Genomic DNA, 16,733 nt, shown 5'->3' with positions numbered 1-16,733 from the left:
AGAGACATGGGAATGAGAACGAAATATTAGAATTGAAGATGATCATTTGAGAACGAGCCATGGCTTTCTGCAGGCAGAAATGTTGGAGATTAGGAGCCGCGCCCATCTTGTCATCTATTGTCTCATTACTTAGAGGCGGAATATTAACATTAAATTCTGCTCCTCATCCTAATAAGAGACGCTGATGCCACCAACCAGTCGGAAACAACGTGGAAACACAGACACTTTTGGAAGAAGAGCGCGTAAGAGGCGCACAATAGGAGTTAATGGTCTAGATCAGGCCCCTGAATCCCGAGTTTGACACCAGTCCTGTGGCATGGAAGAGTCAACCGTGTGACAAATGAATCACCATGAAGAAGGACGGAACAAGAAACAGAACTGTTGTACACTTTATTTAACTTAAACAGCACAGAGTATTAGTACAGCCGGCCACACTTGCTCCACACTCAGGGCCACCTCAGTAGCTTCACAACACGTGGGTACATTCACCGGCACGACGGCGTCCAGGTGACGCAGGCTCCAAACAGCTTTGGGTTAACTGAGCTCCGTCTTTACGTCACACGTTTCCATTCCTTATTCGCTCACGTTGCTAAAAATGGTACAAATCCACATGCGTGTAAACAAAAATGTATATACAGAGTTCATTTGTGGAACGTATCCACCACTCATTTCTCCGAAACGCCGTCACCGATGCACAGATTCATTGGCACGTGAGAAACGCCGGCACGGCGTGGTGAGACAAAACCGAGCAGAGTTCCGCAGGAAACGCAGCAAAAAAACAACCTCACTCATCGTCGTTTCACAGTTCAGAGAGAAGACAGAACATTCACACCTTCACATCCAGTGTATATTAAAACATGCGTCGAGGCACACACACAGTTATGTTACAAAACACCTTGTTCAACAGTGCAACCATGTGATGCAAGAAGGCAGAGCTGAGGAAATAAACAGCAGCACGACAGCAAAGAGACGTCAGAAGTTTCATGGCACTCCTCCATGTGCGAGAGCCCTTCCAGGTGGAAATCATGAATACAAGACCGACGGAAAGAGAATCGCTTCTTCATGTATCTGCTCGGCTGAAGTGTCACGGGGGACTGAAAAGAAACGCTGAAGTCGGCTGTACTTTGGCAGATGACGGTGAGAAGTCACAGAACGAGGAGGGAATATTTATACTGGAGACAGAGAGGCGCGGAAGCATGTCACATTTTAGTCGAGGGATGAGGGCGAAGCATATGAGGTCACATGACTGAAGAGTGTTCTGAGGCCCTGGTATGAGGTTCACCTGTTGCCACCCATGCAGTTGTTCCACATGTCACTGAAGGGGCCAAATACTGAGGGTGGAGACACCAGCGGGCTGCTCTCACCATCAGGAGAGGCTCATTGGACCTGCTCAGTTTTGGAGCTCAGGTTCTTATCATGTGTGTCTGCCATCACGTTGGAGAGAAGCCAAGGTCACCTTCTGACTCTTGGATTTACAGAGAGACTGCGAGGAGCAAGGTTTCTCAGGTCACAAGTCAGAGAACCCGAACTACGCTGGGCTTGGGTGACATGGTGCCGAGACCTGCAGTTCAGAGGCGGTGAGTTTCGAAGGTTTGGGGGTGTGTTTTGGGCAAGAGTCTGAGGCGTCAGGCCATCAGTTGTCCAGTCAGAAGCTCAGATGTTAAACTCAAATCACTTGTTCCTTTACCCCCTCCTTAAACATTGTCAGAATCATGAGCTTTGCCTCCTAACACTGTTTTTTGTGTAAGTTGATGATTGTATTTAATGAGAATATATTTCCCCACGTCAATATCAGGCTCCTGAATCGACATTACAACTATCGGACAGCAGAGGGCAGAAGACCTGAAAAACGGAACTTTGTTATTACTTTGACGAAATATACAAAAATCATCAGGAAAAAATTATAAAATAATTTACAGAATAAATTAGAGGTTTTTTGAATAATATATCTGATCATTTCTGCAAATATTTTTGCCACTTCCTTAGCTTTTTCTGTGGGTCAAACACTTCAGTGAAGAACGGTTCATGGATTTAAAGAAATAAACATTTACATACATTTTAAATAATTCAATGAACAAGGGAATAACCAGCCTCATTGTTAGTTGGAGGAGCGGCAGCATGAGAGTAAAGGCAACATGCTTCCCTGGCTGCGCATCTTCACTCCCTCTTCTCGTGCAGACTGGAGCGCACGCGATTGCGCACGTAGAACGCCGTGAGAGCACTGCAGCACGTGGTGAAGATGAACAGCGCAACGGCGTCGTGGGCCAGGTCGCCGTGCAGGCGCTCGTAGAGCGGGCGGCGCTCGGTAAAGTCAGTCCGCAGCGCCTCCAGCTGCATTAAAGTGCACATCACCACGAAGACGTGGAAGATCTGGTGGCCCTGCCCGATGAAGTCGCACCTCCCAGGAAACCAGCTCTCCGGGTGGGGGCAGGTGAAGAAGTAGGCGCCGATGAGGAAGAAGAGCACGTGGTAGAAGTGGTACGGCACCACCGGGTCAGAGCAGCCGTCCTGGTAGCAGCTGTAGATGCGGTGGAGCACGGGGCTGATGTCGAGGCAGTAAGCCAAGGCGGAGGGCACCACTTGGAAAAGCTTGTGACCCAGTTTGGGCAGCTCAGGGCTGGCGTACTTCCCGTAGCAGCAGCCGAAGCAGGTGAGCCAGGCCAGGAAGGCGGCGGCCGGTAAATACCAGCCCTGCACGCGTGCGTGCCAGCTTTCCTCCATGGCGTAGTAGTAGTGCGCCAGGGCGCTGCCGTACTGGTACACCGCCACGCCGATGTAATCCAGGAAGTAGAAGGTGTAATGGGAGAGCTCCGATTTGGCCGAGAAGAGATGCGCGAGGGCGCTGAAGGAGAGGTATGTGAACGCCGCCAGGAGCACGATGAAGAGAGGCTGAGCGTGAGGGTCTCGGAGGAAATCCACCGTCTGCGAGATCTCCTGCCACTTCACTAGGATGATGAGCGCCGCCAGCAGGTGGCTCCACACATTGAGGGTCTCGTTGTGCCTTTGGAAGAGCGTGAGGAAGTAGTAGCGCCAGCTGTGGTCCGGCTGGCGGTAGCCGCTGAGAATGTGGCGCTCCTGGAAGACCCATGGAACGTCGGACACCTTGACGGTGCAAGGCAGAGTGGGGAAGGCCGACTCCAGCAGCTGCGGGATCTGCCTCAGCTGCTGCGCGTTGATGAACAGGCGCCCGATCTGCTCCATCACCACCGTCGCCATGGCAACCTAGAGGCAGAGGAGGGCCAGACTGAAGCGCTTTTGACATCACGTCAAGACTCAGTCAGCAGCTGCAGGTGAACAAGCCTGGCACAATATACAAACAAGCCCTGTTCCAGTCTGAAAATAACACCTCTGTGTCTCAATGGGGAGCTTTGGTTTTCAAGCCGAGGAGCAAGTGGCGAGAAAGTCTCAATCGCAGAAAAGCGGAGGATCATATTTCAACATTCTCTTCACGCACAGGTTTTAGAAGGTTAAAAACGTAGGATGGCAGTCTGAACGATCTTGACCCGCAAAGTTCAAAGGTCATCCCTACATCGTCACCCTCACGAGACTGAAGACCTGCTCTTGCACATTAAAAAAAAAAAACAGTCAAGTCTTTGAATTGGCAAAACAGTGACTCCTGAGCACTGACACAGCGTTGCCATATATAAAATACATGATGGATCTATATTGGTGCTGTCTCTAAAAATGAAAAATGAAAATGAAGTTCAGCTGCTCGGACACACAGTGGACCTGGCTTCAGCTCACACTCTGGTGAACAGTCCCACTTCTGTCTTCTGCCCCAGTCACTCGCTAGGCTCTAATCTAATCTGATCTAATCTAATCTCGCTCTGAGCCTTCAGATACGCATCGCTTCCACAATGTGTTTGGGAAAAGTTCCCAACCCCCCTTTTGGGAACAAGTGATGGAATGTTAGCAGTAGATCATCTTGAGCCAAGATATCACAGAGCAACATCTTCTTCTATCAGCAACAACTGTAACAGCCGCTGTAACACCCAACAGCAAAGAGTGAACAGTGCTGTGGTCACTCTGCTTCGGTTGCTTCACTCAGCAACCCTGAGACTCCACAGCTTCCTCCCTGGCCACTTTACGTTGCTCCTGAAATTATGAAAAAGCAAACGTAGACCGGAGCAGTTTTGGCTGCCCGGACCTGGAGTTTGAGGCATGTTCACTTCATGGACATGACTCACACACAGAAGAAACAGTCCTGGTGTCGCACATCCACCTTCATGTTGTGATGGTCGTTATTTTAACATTCAGCAACCATCTACTTCCAACACAGAAATGAAGCACAAGAACCAGACGGCGTCTGGCTTGATGTCTCCCCCTGCAGCCGTGTGTCACACACCTAGGCACTGTTTGCACCTTCAGGGTGGTGAACAGGAAGTGGACGAGCAGCCCAACCATTTGAAGTTCAAGTCGCCTGGGTGACCATCACTGTGAGCACTGGCTCTGATCCACGGGTTACTTCCTGTCAACTTGATTTATAGGCGGTTGCAGGGCGGGACTATCTCTGGTCACATGGTACATCCGTCAATTGTGATCCATCATCTATCAATAACGGTCCCAGATGAAACGTGCATGAAGATCACGGCAGGATTCGCGTGGCTGCCCATCGTTCCCGCGCGGAAACGGACGCGCGTGCCTGAATCCCCAACTATTGTTCCAAACGTGTCTGTGGTCAAGGTTCCGGAGTGAAGCTGTGGAGCGATGAATGGGAAGGGATTACGTAACACGAGCCATCCGCCGTCCACACCCAGTTTCCAGCGACGCTCCAACGTTTTCAAATATGCGCGAGGACAGGAAAGCGATGCCCAACGATAACCGGTTTTTAATTGCGACCGCCTGTTCCACCGGGCCTGTGCACGGGCCTGTTGCAGCAGATTCCCCTGAAGCAACGTGCACCTGACCGACACGCCTGTTCACACGGAAAACCGGCGAGAAAAGGAGTCGCCTGAGAACCTGAATGGAACGAACCGTTGGCGTCATTTCATCTGAGCGACCGATATGTCACTCCGATGTTCCGGTCAGGGAGAAATCCCACGTTAACGCCACCAATGCAATCAAACGTTCGTCAATGATGACTTAAAGTCGCATACCTGAAGATGGCAGACTCAGTCCAAGGCCTTAAACACAAGAAGCGAGCGGTCGTCTAGCGCAGAGCATGGTTTTCACGGCATAACTTGACGATCTCCATGAACAGGATGACAGGGCGCCGCTCGCTGCTCCGATGATGCGAGGAGACCGAGGCGTGTGACTGACAGATGATGGGACCAATCACAGAGCGCAACGCTGCTCACTACACCGCCCGCGTATGCTGGGTGGACCAATCGCATCGTGCAACAGAGCTGCGGTCCCGCCCTTTAAGTGGAGGGATTCTTCCACTGAATACCGATCAAATGTTCCTCGAAATATTTCTGGCAGAAGGGCGGAACCGCGAAATAGTTTTACATTAATGTTGCGGTAAATCACTAAAATGGGCCATGTCCCACATCATTCTAACATAGGCTACACTGTCACAGAAATGGAAGACGTTTAGATTCGATAAAATGTACTAATCCAAAGGCTCGTCCACTTGTTTGAGGCAGACTCTAAACACGATGCCTAAAGCCAACTGTGATTGGTCCATGGAGGAGAGTCAAACAGCACACGATCCTCTTATGTAATTTACATGTTCTTCATGTAAATGTTGGGACATACTTTTGCAAATTAATTAAACATTTCCGCTGTGGTCTTCAGCCCAATCATTTGGTCATCAAACCTTGGTGGTGCCAACAGCAGAATTCAGTCCGAAGTGAGGAGAATAGCTTGGATAACTTTGCGTCTCTAGGCTGAGAAAAGGCTCCTGGAGTGAAGCCAGTCTTTGTCTCTTTGCTGTCAGACATGCAAAAACACTGCAGGCCTGATGAGTGCAGCACTTTCCTTCAAACAAAGCCTGGATTGTGACTGCATGAATGGAGACGTTTGTCATAAATTAAGTGGTGTTTGACGTGTGAATAACTGATGTCATTGACTATCTATGCGCATCATTACATTTGACCCAGACAGAAATGCAAAATAAGGGATTTGAAAATTATAAAAATGAAAGAAAAAAGTCTTGATAAAACACAACTGTTTGAAGGCTGTGTGGCGTGTGAAGTCCGGGGGTTTTGTTTGGATGGATTTTCCTCTAGGGCCTTCAGTTTCCTGTGGCAGACCAGGAACATACTGCATGATGCATTAATTCATGGCTGAGACAGCAAGAGAGCCTTGAACTGGTGACTGGTCCAGGTTGAACCCGCCTCTCTCTCTCTCCATATGTCAGCTGAAGTGATTCCTGCGACCATGGCCTGTCCAATATCTGCCAGTATGAATGACCTCAGAGAGGGTTCCACAGCAGCCTCAGCCTCGGTGGTTCTGCATCAAATAGAGAGGTCTCACTCTGCACAAACTGGTTTCCTGACGGAAGAAGAGCGTTGCTTATTCTAACAATACAAATGTCAGTGTCACCATTGAAGCATTTGCTGCCTCCCAACGTTTCATTTGTTAAATGAATGTAAATGTTTAGCCTATTTATTCCGCGTATTTTTAAATGTTATCTGTCATCATCTTAGTTCAGCCGCGCCGTCAAGCTCCAATTGTCCATCCTCGCGACCCCGACACCTGTATTTAAGAAATTAAAAGATCTATTTGTTCGTGACTTTTACTCTAATGAAGCCAATTGTTTTAATCATAAGCTTTAACAACGATCATTGATCGAAGTTCCGTTGCGCGTTTGATATTTCTGACTTGATCATGTGGACTGTCTCCAATAGGGGGACTAGCTCAGATGGTAGAGCGCTCGCTTAGCATGCGAGAGGTAGCGGGATCGATGCCCGCGTCCTCCAAGCCTTTTCGTATTTGTTTGGATTTCCCTTCTTCGTTAAAGTTAGATGAGCTTATACGTTTTTTATCTGATGAAGTCCTCTGTACATCAATATAGAGACTTATAACGTCATGTTACAAAGTCTTTTTTTTCCCCTTTGGAGTCCATCCACGTGACCCAGAGACTAATTTATTCATATATTAATAGTAGTTGTTTTGGATTTCTGCTCATATAAACCCATAATGCAGAGTAACGCTTTAGTTTCAGTTTTCAGTTTCGCACTTGCTGCAATCTGACATTATTCACCACTAGATGTCGGTATTGTCCTTTGTGATGGAAAATATAGAAAACAGCTGGGCTTCATTTCAACCAGACTGAACAAAACTTGGGGTCCATCTGTTTTACTGCTTATATGAATTATGTTAAATAGATAGACAGAAGACCGGTTAGGAAGAAAACGAACTACTGTCCATTTTTGTAGTCAAGTGTTGGTTTATGTCTGTAGTATTTATCGTTATTAAATATACAAGGAGTGGGGTATTTTCCAGAGATGGATATATAGATTTGAGTTTTGAGTTTGAGGTTTGGAAACAGTGGCACTGAGGAAAAGACAGGAGGCAGAGCTGGAGGTAGCAGAGATGCAGATGCTGAGCTTCTCTCTGGGAGTGAGCAGGATGATGATAGGATCAGAGGGACAGCACATGTGCTCAGGTGTTTAGGAGACCAAGTCAGAGAGGCTGGATGGAGATGGTTTGGACATGTACAGAGGAGAGAGAGCCAGTACATCGGTAGATGAAGATGTTGAGGTTGGAACTGCCAGGCAGAAGGTGGAGAGGAAGGCCAAAGAGGAGATTGATGGAGGTGGTGAAGGAGGACATGAGGTTTGTAGGTTTGAGAGAAGAGGACAGGGTGAGATGGAGGACGGTGATCCGCTGTGGCCACCCCTGAAGGGAGAAGCCCAAAGAGAAAGAAGAAATAAACTTGAGAAGTCAGTTAGTTCCTGAACAAAAATATTTTGTCTCTTTGTTTTGTTCAAAGTGTGTGTGTGAGTATGAGACAACAAATGTTTGAAACTTAAAATAAGGGTTATCAATACAACGCCATGAATTGTATATATTATGCAAGTATTAATGAACTAAATGTAATTGTCTAGAAAAACATTGATCAAACGATGTATTTCGACAACAACAGACTTGGCACCGCCCTCCCCCAGAGCCAGCTGTCAGTCTTCTCTCGCGCGCGCAGAGTCAACAGCCGCGGTGATTGGCTGATGTCCTCCAATCAACGCGCTCGACGTGTGTGACGGTGGTGGTGTGGTAGTTTTTGCGCGAAGGTGCCGCGCTCGGCGGTTTGAAGAGGCTGCAGGGCCCCGCTGAGACGCGTCGCACACTTGACGGTGAGAACAATAGACTCGTAAGTGCTGCAGCTCGGGGTCAGCGCGGACAACATTGCAGGTCAACTTTAATGTTAGACTTGAGTTAAAAGTCTGGCAAGTCGCCAAAAAAGCTGCACAGCATCAGTGAAGCCGAGTGTTCTTGGACGGGCTTTGTTGTTTTGGCTGCACGGCGAAAAACGGAGGCGAAAACACCGCGTGTTTTTTTATTGTTTTTTTTTACATCGCTCGTTAATTCGACTCGTTTAAGTAAGGTATTTTGTAACTGCTTTTAGATTTGCATTTGTAACTTTGTAACGGTGCTCTGTGGTGATTTTAATGTGAGGCGTGAATGCATTTGAATTTTCGAAGTAAATATAGCAGAGATTTCACTGGTATCGTTAACCAACACGGGCCGTGTCTCGCGGGCTCCTCGCCCCCGTGTCGCATTTCATTGTGCCCTCCTGAGCCGCTCATTAACCTAATTGCTCTCGGTCTTGAGACATTGAATCTGAAATCAACAGACTTGCCTTGTGAAAGGTGCCTGACGGTTGGCCTGAAGCAAAGCCGCCCTCTTCTCCGAACGCGTGGTTGATCAATGCCCTGTCAAAACTTTTGCTGCCCCGCTCTTGTAGCCCTGAACCTCACATGTTTGGCTTTGTCTCTGCAGGAATCCAAGTCGCAGCGTTTCATTCAAGATGGAAACTCGTGAAGGTGGGTGTAGCTTTAGCGACTTTAGAGTTTAGTAAAGCATTTTCAAAAGAATCCTGATCTAACAAGAGACTGCAGCACTGGCCATTGTTCTCCGCTGACCCGTGACACATCGATGACCCCTGGCCTTGACTTTGACCTCCAGTCATGTCAATGAATATTGGAACTTTTTTGTCTCGACTAAAGCAACGAAATAAAGAGTTGCTTGTTTCTTCTGCAGTCATGCAAGTTAAGGAGCTGAACAAGAGGGCGTCAGGTCAAGCTTTCGAGCTGATCCTGAGCCCATCTTCACCAGAACCCAAGTTTCCCTTGTCCCCCATGAAAAAGAGGGAAACGTCTATGGATGAGATTAAAAGGAAGCTGGATGCGGCAGAAGAGAGACGAAAGGTAACACTTCTGCTGAGATCCCGTCGATGAATGCTCATTTCACCTGTTGTGTTTCGGCAGAGCATGGAGGCTGAAATGCTGAAGAATCTAGCAGAGAAACGGGAGCACATGAAGGAAGTGATCCAGAAGGCCATCGAGGAGAACTGCAACTTCAGCAAGACGACTCTAGAAAAACTCAACCACAAAATGGAGGTCAACAAAGAAAACCTCGACGCCCTAAAGGCTGCCTCGGCGGAGCGATTCAAGAAGATTGTAAAGTCATTTTAACGGTTTAAAAGTGTGTGGCGTGAACACTAAAGTTTTTTTTTTCTCTCAACAGGACCAGAGGTTTGAGGATGTGAAGAACAAGAACAAGAAGGAGACCGCAAAAGAGGCTTCGGATTAAACGCATTTGGTGTGAAATTGCTGATAACGTTCTCACAGTTCCAAAGAGGCATTTGCTGTTTTGCCATTAAATTTCGAGTTGCTATCTCAAATAGGCTATTTTTGTAAAAGTGGTTTGAATCTGAATATACTGTATGCATGAATAAATTCTGCCTTTTTCCATGCGTTTCCTGTCTTCTTGATGAGTGAAGGTACCTGGATGCCAATCCAGTGCAAAACCTTTTAATGGATGTCAATCTCAAATCTCAAAACGTGAGTAATTGAAAACCAACTAGCATTTTAGCAGGAACCAGAGGTTGTGTGAAGAAAATCTAATTTCAATTTAATGTAATACTAAATGTACTTGCACAGGCCTACATCGCATATAACCTGGAGAAATTGAAAATTCAGCCTATACCTCAGAAGATCTCTGGAGTTTGATTCAAAGCTGACTGTGTTTGAAGTGTCGCTTGTCAGCAACATCCACCTGAATAAGTTTAAGAGCTGAACTGTGAGACGACGAGGGGCTTCTGGCCAGGTATGAAGGATGAGCCAGTTAAACAGTCTAAACTTAGTATCGGGGAGTCAAATTGAAACCCGAACCAATCTCAGTAGATGCATTTTCAAGTCGTATTTCCTCCCTATTTTCCTGTTTTTATTTTTCACCGCCATGAAATAGGAACCGTAGTGCAGCTTCCTCTTTTCACCACTAAGTGGCAGTGTAGCTAGCCAACCTCGCTAGTAGAAGAAGAAGCGTGTGTTTATATTTCCTGACAGGTTTGACGGGAACACCACAATCGACGACAACAAGCGTCCGATCGGAATAATCCAGAGTCGCCATGGGAGCGTGTATGGCCTTGTGCTCTCTGGCCAGCTGTGTAAGTACCACGCCACCAACACTTTCATGCGGTCGCTGTACAGTAATATTTCCAGCCGAATAAACTCGAATAACACCGAGTTGATGTGATCCAACATTTGGGCGAACAAATTCGTATTCTGATTCGCTAGTTAATAATTAAAGATGTAGTATAACTTAAAAACCATCGGTTATTCTTAACCATGTTCTGAAACCTAACATAAGTATAACTAGTTGAAGCTAAGGAAGTTAGCTTAGCCAATACGGAAGCGCTGAAGTAGGCCGTCGCTGTCATAAAGCGTGAAAATGAGGCCAAATATGTGCGTGTTATCAGTTATGTGCCCTACATGATAAACAAAGTGACCTATATTTTGTAAGGGATGCAACAGTTTTCGATCCGCTTGTGCATTAAATGAACCAGGGCGGTGTCAGATTAAAATACGTTTGAGGAGCAGTTCTGTTTTACCGAGGTGTCATGTGACGCATCTCATGTTGCCGCCCGGCAAGTCCCTGTGGTGGTTTTGATCTTGACAAAACATCTCTACCCGGTTAAGTCAAGGTAATCGATTGGCCCATTAGTGGTCATTTTGCCTCATTACAACCGTTTGTGGTGTTAAAATAACGACTTTTGTGATGATTTGTTAAGTGCGGCCCCTTGTGAGTGAAACTATGAAACTGACCACGTCGGGGTGTAATATTTTCAAATGTTTTTGTCTCCTCCGTTGGCCCTTTTCAGGAGTATTTCTTGTCCCTGGAAACACATCGGAATTGAAAAAGGATTTTGAAATGTATTTGACACATTGAGAATCTTTAAATGTAATGTGTTGTCAATAATAAATCAAAGAAGACACAACCAAATATTTTTAATGTTATTCCATAATGACACGTAATATCCTCACTTAATGTTCCCCCCTTTTAGTTTTCCCATCATGTCAGCATAGTTTTTGTCGTTGCCGCCTTCTTTCTTTGGTCTTGACGGCCCCTCACAACAGTCTCGGTATATAATGTGGCCCCTGGAGAAAGTCAGCAAAGTAAGAACTCTTCAAAAGTACTGCTGTGTGTGGTCGGATGCTTTGGTCTGTGTTCGTTCCTGGTCCCTGACTCTGTGCCCCCTCTCGTCCTGCAGGCCTCCTGTCTGTGTGGCTCGGCACCATGCCTTCTGTGCGGCTGCTGTCCTTCCTCCAACAACTCCACCGTCACCCGGCTGGTCTTCTCCTTGTTCTTGTTGATGGGCACATTTGTCTCCGTCATAATGATTCTTCCAGGCATGGAGACACAACTTCGCAAAGTGAGATGGGTTTCTATGGACCAGGCAGCTGCTGTGGTCACCTGCCCAGTTCAGATCCGCCTTACTCAATCCGCTATTTCATCATTTCCTCAGATCCCTGGCTTTTGCCAGGGAGGATCGACTATACCAGGGATCGAAAACCCCGTGGACTGCGACATCCTAGTGGGCTACAAGTCCGTCTATCGAATGTGCTTCGCGATGACCTGCTTCTTCTTCCTGTTCTCCGTCATCATGATCCGCGTCCGCAGCAGCAAAGACCCCCGTGCCGCCATCCAGAACGGGTAACCTCATTTCTGAACGGCCTGAGGTCAGAGCAGGCTTATATTCTCTCCGTCCTCTCTTCAGGTTCTGGTTTTTTAAATTCCTAATCCTGGTTGCGATCACCGTCGGGGCCTTCTTCATCCCGGATGGCACATTCAACACCGGTAGGATCAGAATCTCTGCTCACTGCTGGAGTCTAGTTGGCTAACAAAGTCTCCGACTCGCTTCAGTGTGGCATTACTTCGGGGTAGTTGGCTCCTTCATCTTCATCATCATCCAGCTCATCCTTCTGATCGACTTCGCCCACTCGTGGAACAAGCGGTGGTTGGAGAACGCAGAAGAGAGTGGTTCCAAATGCTGGTATGCAGGTAAGATGAGAGATATTCGGCCTGTGAAATTCTGACCCCTCGGCTGAGCTTCCTCGGACACCTGTCTCCTCAGGCTTGCTGTCCTTCACGTTACTCCACTACGCTCTGGCCTTCACGGCTGTCGTCTTGTTCTATGTCTACTACACTCTGCCCGACGACTGCACTGAGCACAAAGTCTTCATAAGTCTCAACCTTATCTTCTGCATCGTGGTCTCTGTGGTGGCCATCATGCCCAAGATCCAGGTATCCCCCACTGCTCCTCCACATCCGTGTTCGTGGTCTTTAACACTGTTGAAGCCCAGCGTGTCTCTGTCATGCACCGTTTCTCCAGTGACTGTCAGATCAGTCTTGTTATCCACATGCGAGAGATGTTTTGAGCAGAAATGCACCGACTTCTTCCTTGTTTCAGGAGGCGCAGCCGCACTCCGGCCTGCTCCAGGCCTCGCTCATCTCCCTCTACACCATGTACGTCACCTGGTCCGCCATGACCAACAACCCCAGTGAGTCTTCTCTCTCTCTGTCATCAGAGTGGTTCTTCTGCAGTTCAGTCCTGTGTGAGGAAATGCTTACTGAAAGTCACCTCCACCACCACAAGCTAACATGTGCCAGACTTTGGTTCACGACCGTAGTTTTACAGCCGTTTTGAATGCAAGATCAGTGCAGGATGAGGCTAGTAGTAACTGAGACTCTGAGACAGGCTTCGTTATCAAGACCAACAGTGTTGTTTGTACATGAGCTCAAGAGAAGCGCAGGAGTTGTGGAGGCCCACCCTTCGTCTGGAGTCCCCCAATAGTCATTCCAACCCGGTGTTAGGCTTCAGTGTGGTTCAGACTCCTGGTTCAGGTGAGCCATGTGTTTTGGATGGTGAGGTTTACGGTGAGAGGCTGGGGAAAGGGTTATGTCATTGAGAAACTTCCCAATGTCCTCACCGGGATAGCAGCCGTGTGTGACTGAAACTGGTTGTTTCAGATCGCAAGTGTAACCCCAGCCTGCTGAGCATCGTGTCAACCGTTCAACCCACGGACGACACCCCTCCCGAGCAGCGGCAGTGGTGGGACGCCCAGAGCATCGTGGGCCTGGTCATCTTCCTCTTCTGCACGCTCTACGCCAGGTTGGACTCCAGCGCCGCCTCCACCTGACTGCTAACCCTCTTACTGACTGGCTGTGTCCTTGGCTCGCCAGCATCCGCTCGTCTAACAACACGCAGGTGAACAAGCTGATGCAGACGGAGGAGGGTGTCGGCCTGGGCGGGGACGCAGAGGTGGGAGACGACGGGGTTCGCCGAGCGGTGGACAACGAAGAGGACGGGGTGACCTACAGCTACTCCTTCTTCCACTTCCACCTCTGCCTGGCTTCGCTCTACATCATGATGACTCTCACCAACTGGTACCAGTGAGTATGGCTCACTCCCTACTCCCATAATGCACTGCAGCAGCTGAAGCTCTTACAACAGCTCTGCGGGTTTACCTCGCATTCCTGATGCGTTTCCTCATTTGGCCGCTAGAGGGCAACAGAGACGGGTTATGGTTATGATTACTGACGCTGACGGGAAGTGCTCCGCTTCCCCCACAGACCGGACGCCACCACGCAGGTCATGGAGAGCACCATGCCGTCTGTGTGGGTGAAGATCTGCTCCAGCTGGCTGGGTCTGGCCCTGTACCTCTGGACCCTGGTGGCGCCCGTCATCTTCCCCGACAGAGATTTTAACTGAGCTCCCTGGTCGTAGTTGGTCTTTGCTTCAAGTCTGTCGGATCCAAGACGATCACGCCATCTTTCCTGTTCCACCACCAACTCCTTTCTCACCTTCCCACTGCACAAGTTTGATTGCCGTTGCACATGTTTGAACTCGTCGTGGGGTTTTATCTGGCGCCCCGTTTGCCAATGACATTGAAGCCTTTCGTCGTATAATCACTAGGTGACGTTTAAAGCCTTTACACTGCAGCTGTTGACGGTCCCTGAAATGGACCCCAGTCCTGGACCATGCTGATTAGGGAGATGTTTCTGAAGCTGGAGGCAGAAAGGGGAACCCTGCCGAGGAGCCCCGGCAGGAGGGGACTGCAGCCACCAGATAAGACCCCCAGGGCCCCGCCCCTCTGGCCCGGCAGGGGTTCCCCCTCACTGTACGTCATCATAGCTCTGGAACCAGGTCCGGCTGCCTCGTCTGAGCTATGCTCTAATTCCCTCCCTCTGCCGGGTGTATGACAACCACGCTGCTCCTTTTCTGCCAACTCGCCGGTGCTACAGCCCTTTATCACGTCCGTTTCCTTGCTGTATCCTCGGAGTCTCAATGAAGTGCCTGTCTTTATACTTTTACTACGCCCATCATTAGCACTAGTGTCGTGAGCGCTGCGTTCCACTTGAGTTGGACCACTGATTGTAGTTGCATGCTGAATGAGTGACGGCTGTTTTATTCCTGTCAGTTTTGTTTTAACATTTTAATAAATATGTTACTCTTTTGAACCCCAGTTGTAGTCATTTGTTTTAGAATTGGATGGGGGGGGTTTTCACTCATTTTTGGTGAGTATGAAAATTATTTCAATAAGAATGTCGTCTAAATTGAAGTAAATAGTTCAGAATTAAATCGCAGGATTATTTGTCTTAATATGATCTTAAAATATGAACTGGGGGGGAGACTAGAAATTAAAATGATTGTTTTGATGGGAAGCTTAGTTCTCTGAACCTGTCTTTCTCTGAAGTTTAAAACGCATCTAAATCCCCTGGTTGTATGTTTTGTGACTGAGACTGTGGCCACAAACGGCCCCCAAACCAGACGGTGGGCACGTCTGCTGTAAAATGAGAGTTTTGAGAATTTTTTTGTTTCCTTGCTAAGCCAGTGGAAGTAAGCAACCAACTGACCTGTAAAGGCTTAAAAACGTTTGGAAGTCTGGATGCATGAAGGAAGTTGTTTCATAGATCTATGTGGAAAAAAAAAAAGTTTTGTCCACCAAACACAGACTACCCAAATACAAACACAATTTTGTCTGAATATTGACATGTCTGAAAACAGCAGTTCACTAAAATAGGCCAGAGTGCTGTAGAACAAGCTGGTCTTTCTTTATTGGACCTGAACTATGGAGCCACCAGACCGAGCCTCCGGATGATAGAAGGAGCCCCTTTATTTCCCATCCTCATCAGGAGGACGCAGAAGCGCGGGGTGATGTTCTCGCTGGACGACTGACTGTGTGGCCATTGGCTCATGAAACATATCCTCTGTCAACACTGGAAGCAATTTGTCACCATGTCAGGAGATCAGATCCGTAATGTGCTGAGTATAAACCACTTGTTGCGTCACTGCGGCGGCTGGATGAAACATCCTCGGATGCTAGCAGCAGACAGTGACTGTGGTTGTCCCTGGCCCTAATCTCCACCACCCCCTCTCCCAGGTTCCTTGTAGGTCTGTAGGGGAATCATGTGGTTGTTGGAGTGGATTAGGATGGGAATCAACATTATGCAACTGTTTCTCCTGTTTGTCCCTCAAAATCAACTCTAAATGAAAGACACAAAGTAAATCTGAAGCTCATCTGAAGTTGCAACATCCACCCATCCATTCTCAAGGTCAAAACCAAGAGAGGCTCCTCTCTGTGGGCACCTCTGACCACCCTGAGGTCCTGCCAGGTCAGGAAGACATCATCTCACGCGTGTAGTCGGGGTCTGCACCACCCTTGTGTTGATGTAAAGATGGAGGAGCTCCTTCTTCTTTACTTTGACCTACATGATCGATCAGCCGTGGCCAGCCGTGTCTTGAACATGCTGGTGGTGAGGCAACGGACAGGAGGTCTGGGTGTGTCAGCCATCTTGACTTCCCTGCCGCCCCTGTTGGGTCTGCTGTGGTGAAAACAAGACTCGCCTTAATGCAGCCTCCTGCTTCTGGTTGTGTTCCGCGCTCTTGGGTCAGATTATGAGCAGGCCCTGCCAACAGAGGAGCAGACTGGGTTTCAGCAGGCAAACCTCAGGGGCACCTTTAAGACCCAATTAGGCTCCTCAGGATGGAGACGTGTCAGCGGAGGACGGGAAGAGCCCAGTTAGAAACTCCACCAGTTTCTTTTGTTTGCAGTGTGATGCATCTCTCCACGGTGTTTGTGTGTGTGTGTGTGTGTGTGTGTGCGCATGCTCCGGCTCAGAGCAGCAGCTAATGCAGTTATATAACAGGCAGTGCAGCCGGCGTCTGCTGTGAGCCAAATGCCAGGCCGCTCTGGTTACATAAGCCTGTCAGAGTCATATTGTAGCAGGACGGAGCTCTCACACCACGGCGTGTCCCCGCACTCCTCCACTGTCTCTCACTCTGT

At 48.3% G+C, this 16,733-nt stretch overlaps 3 protein-coding genes and 1 non-coding gene across 6 annotated transcripts; 3 read left to right on the top strand and 1 right to left on the bottom strand.

The window, feature by feature from the left end:
* Positions 1–389: 389 nt before the first annotated feature.
* Positions 390–5,238, bottom strand: paqr7b (progestin and adipoQ receptor family member VII, b). Its single transcript, XM_053886929.1, has 2 exons — positions 5,097–5,238; positions 390–3,222 (listed from the first exon to the last, which is right to left on the bottom strand). The coding sequence occupies exon 2, from the start codon at positions 3,214–3,216 to the stop codon at positions 2,158–2,160; it is 1,059 nt and encodes a 352-aa protein (XP_053742904.1). The 5' UTR covers positions 3,217–3,222; positions 5,097–5,238; the 3' UTR covers positions 390–2,157.
* Positions 5,239–6,790: 1,552 nt separating this feature from the next.
* trnaa-agc (transfer RNA alanine (anticodon AGC)) lies at positions 6,791–6,863 on the top strand. Its single transcript has one exon. It is a non-coding gene; the product is annotated as a tRNA-Ala (tRNA).
* Positions 6,864–8,140: 1,277 nt separating this feature from the next.
* On the top strand, positions 8,141–9,830 carry stmn1b (stathmin 1b). 3 transcript variants are annotated; one of them, XM_053886933.1, is made up of 5 exons: positions 8,141–8,237; positions 8,884–8,927; positions 9,145–9,311; positions 9,372–9,563; positions 9,631–9,830. In XM_053886933.1, the coding sequence occupies exons 2-5, from the start codon at positions 8,912–8,914 to the stop codon at positions 9,694–9,696; spliced, it is 441 nt and encodes a 146-aa protein (XP_053742908.1). In that variant the 5' UTR covers positions 8,141–8,237; positions 8,884–8,911; the 3' UTR covers positions 9,697–9,830. The 3 variants fall into 3 exon arrangements, with proteins under 3 accessions (XP_053742908.1, XP_053742910.1, XP_053742909.1); XM_053886935.1 differs by having other exon boundaries at positions 8,189–8,254; XM_053886934.1 differs by lacking the exon at positions 8,141–8,237 and adding an exon at positions 8,357–8,483.
* Positions 9,831–10,408: 578 nt separating this feature from the next.
* On the top strand, positions 10,409–14,907 carry serinc2l (serine incorporator 2, like). The gene is made up of 10 exons (XM_053886927.1): positions 10,409–10,552; positions 11,657–11,818; positions 11,912–12,099; positions 12,164–12,243; positions 12,310–12,447; positions 12,521–12,690; positions 12,857–12,947; positions 13,417–13,558; positions 13,630–13,839; positions 14,020–14,907. Exons 1-10 carry the CDS (start codon positions 10,514–10,516, stop codon positions 14,156–14,158), a joined length of 1,359 nt encoding a protein of 452 aa, XP_053742902.1. The 5' UTR covers positions 10,409–10,513; the 3' UTR covers positions 14,159–14,907.
* Positions 14,908–16,733: the final 1,826 nt, after the last annotated feature.

Source organism: Synchiropus splendidus, chromosome 15 (assembly GCF_027744825.2).
Source record: "Synchiropus splendidus isolate RoL2022-P1 chromosome 15, RoL_Sspl_1.0, whole genome shotgun sequence".
In the NCBI taxonomy this organism is placed as follows: Eukaryota; Metazoa; Chordata; class Actinopteri; order Syngnathiformes; family Callionymidae; genus Synchiropus; species Synchiropus splendidus.
The sequence above is the reverse complement of the archived record's forward strand: the minus strand, read 5'-3'. Positions and strand labels throughout refer to the sequence as shown.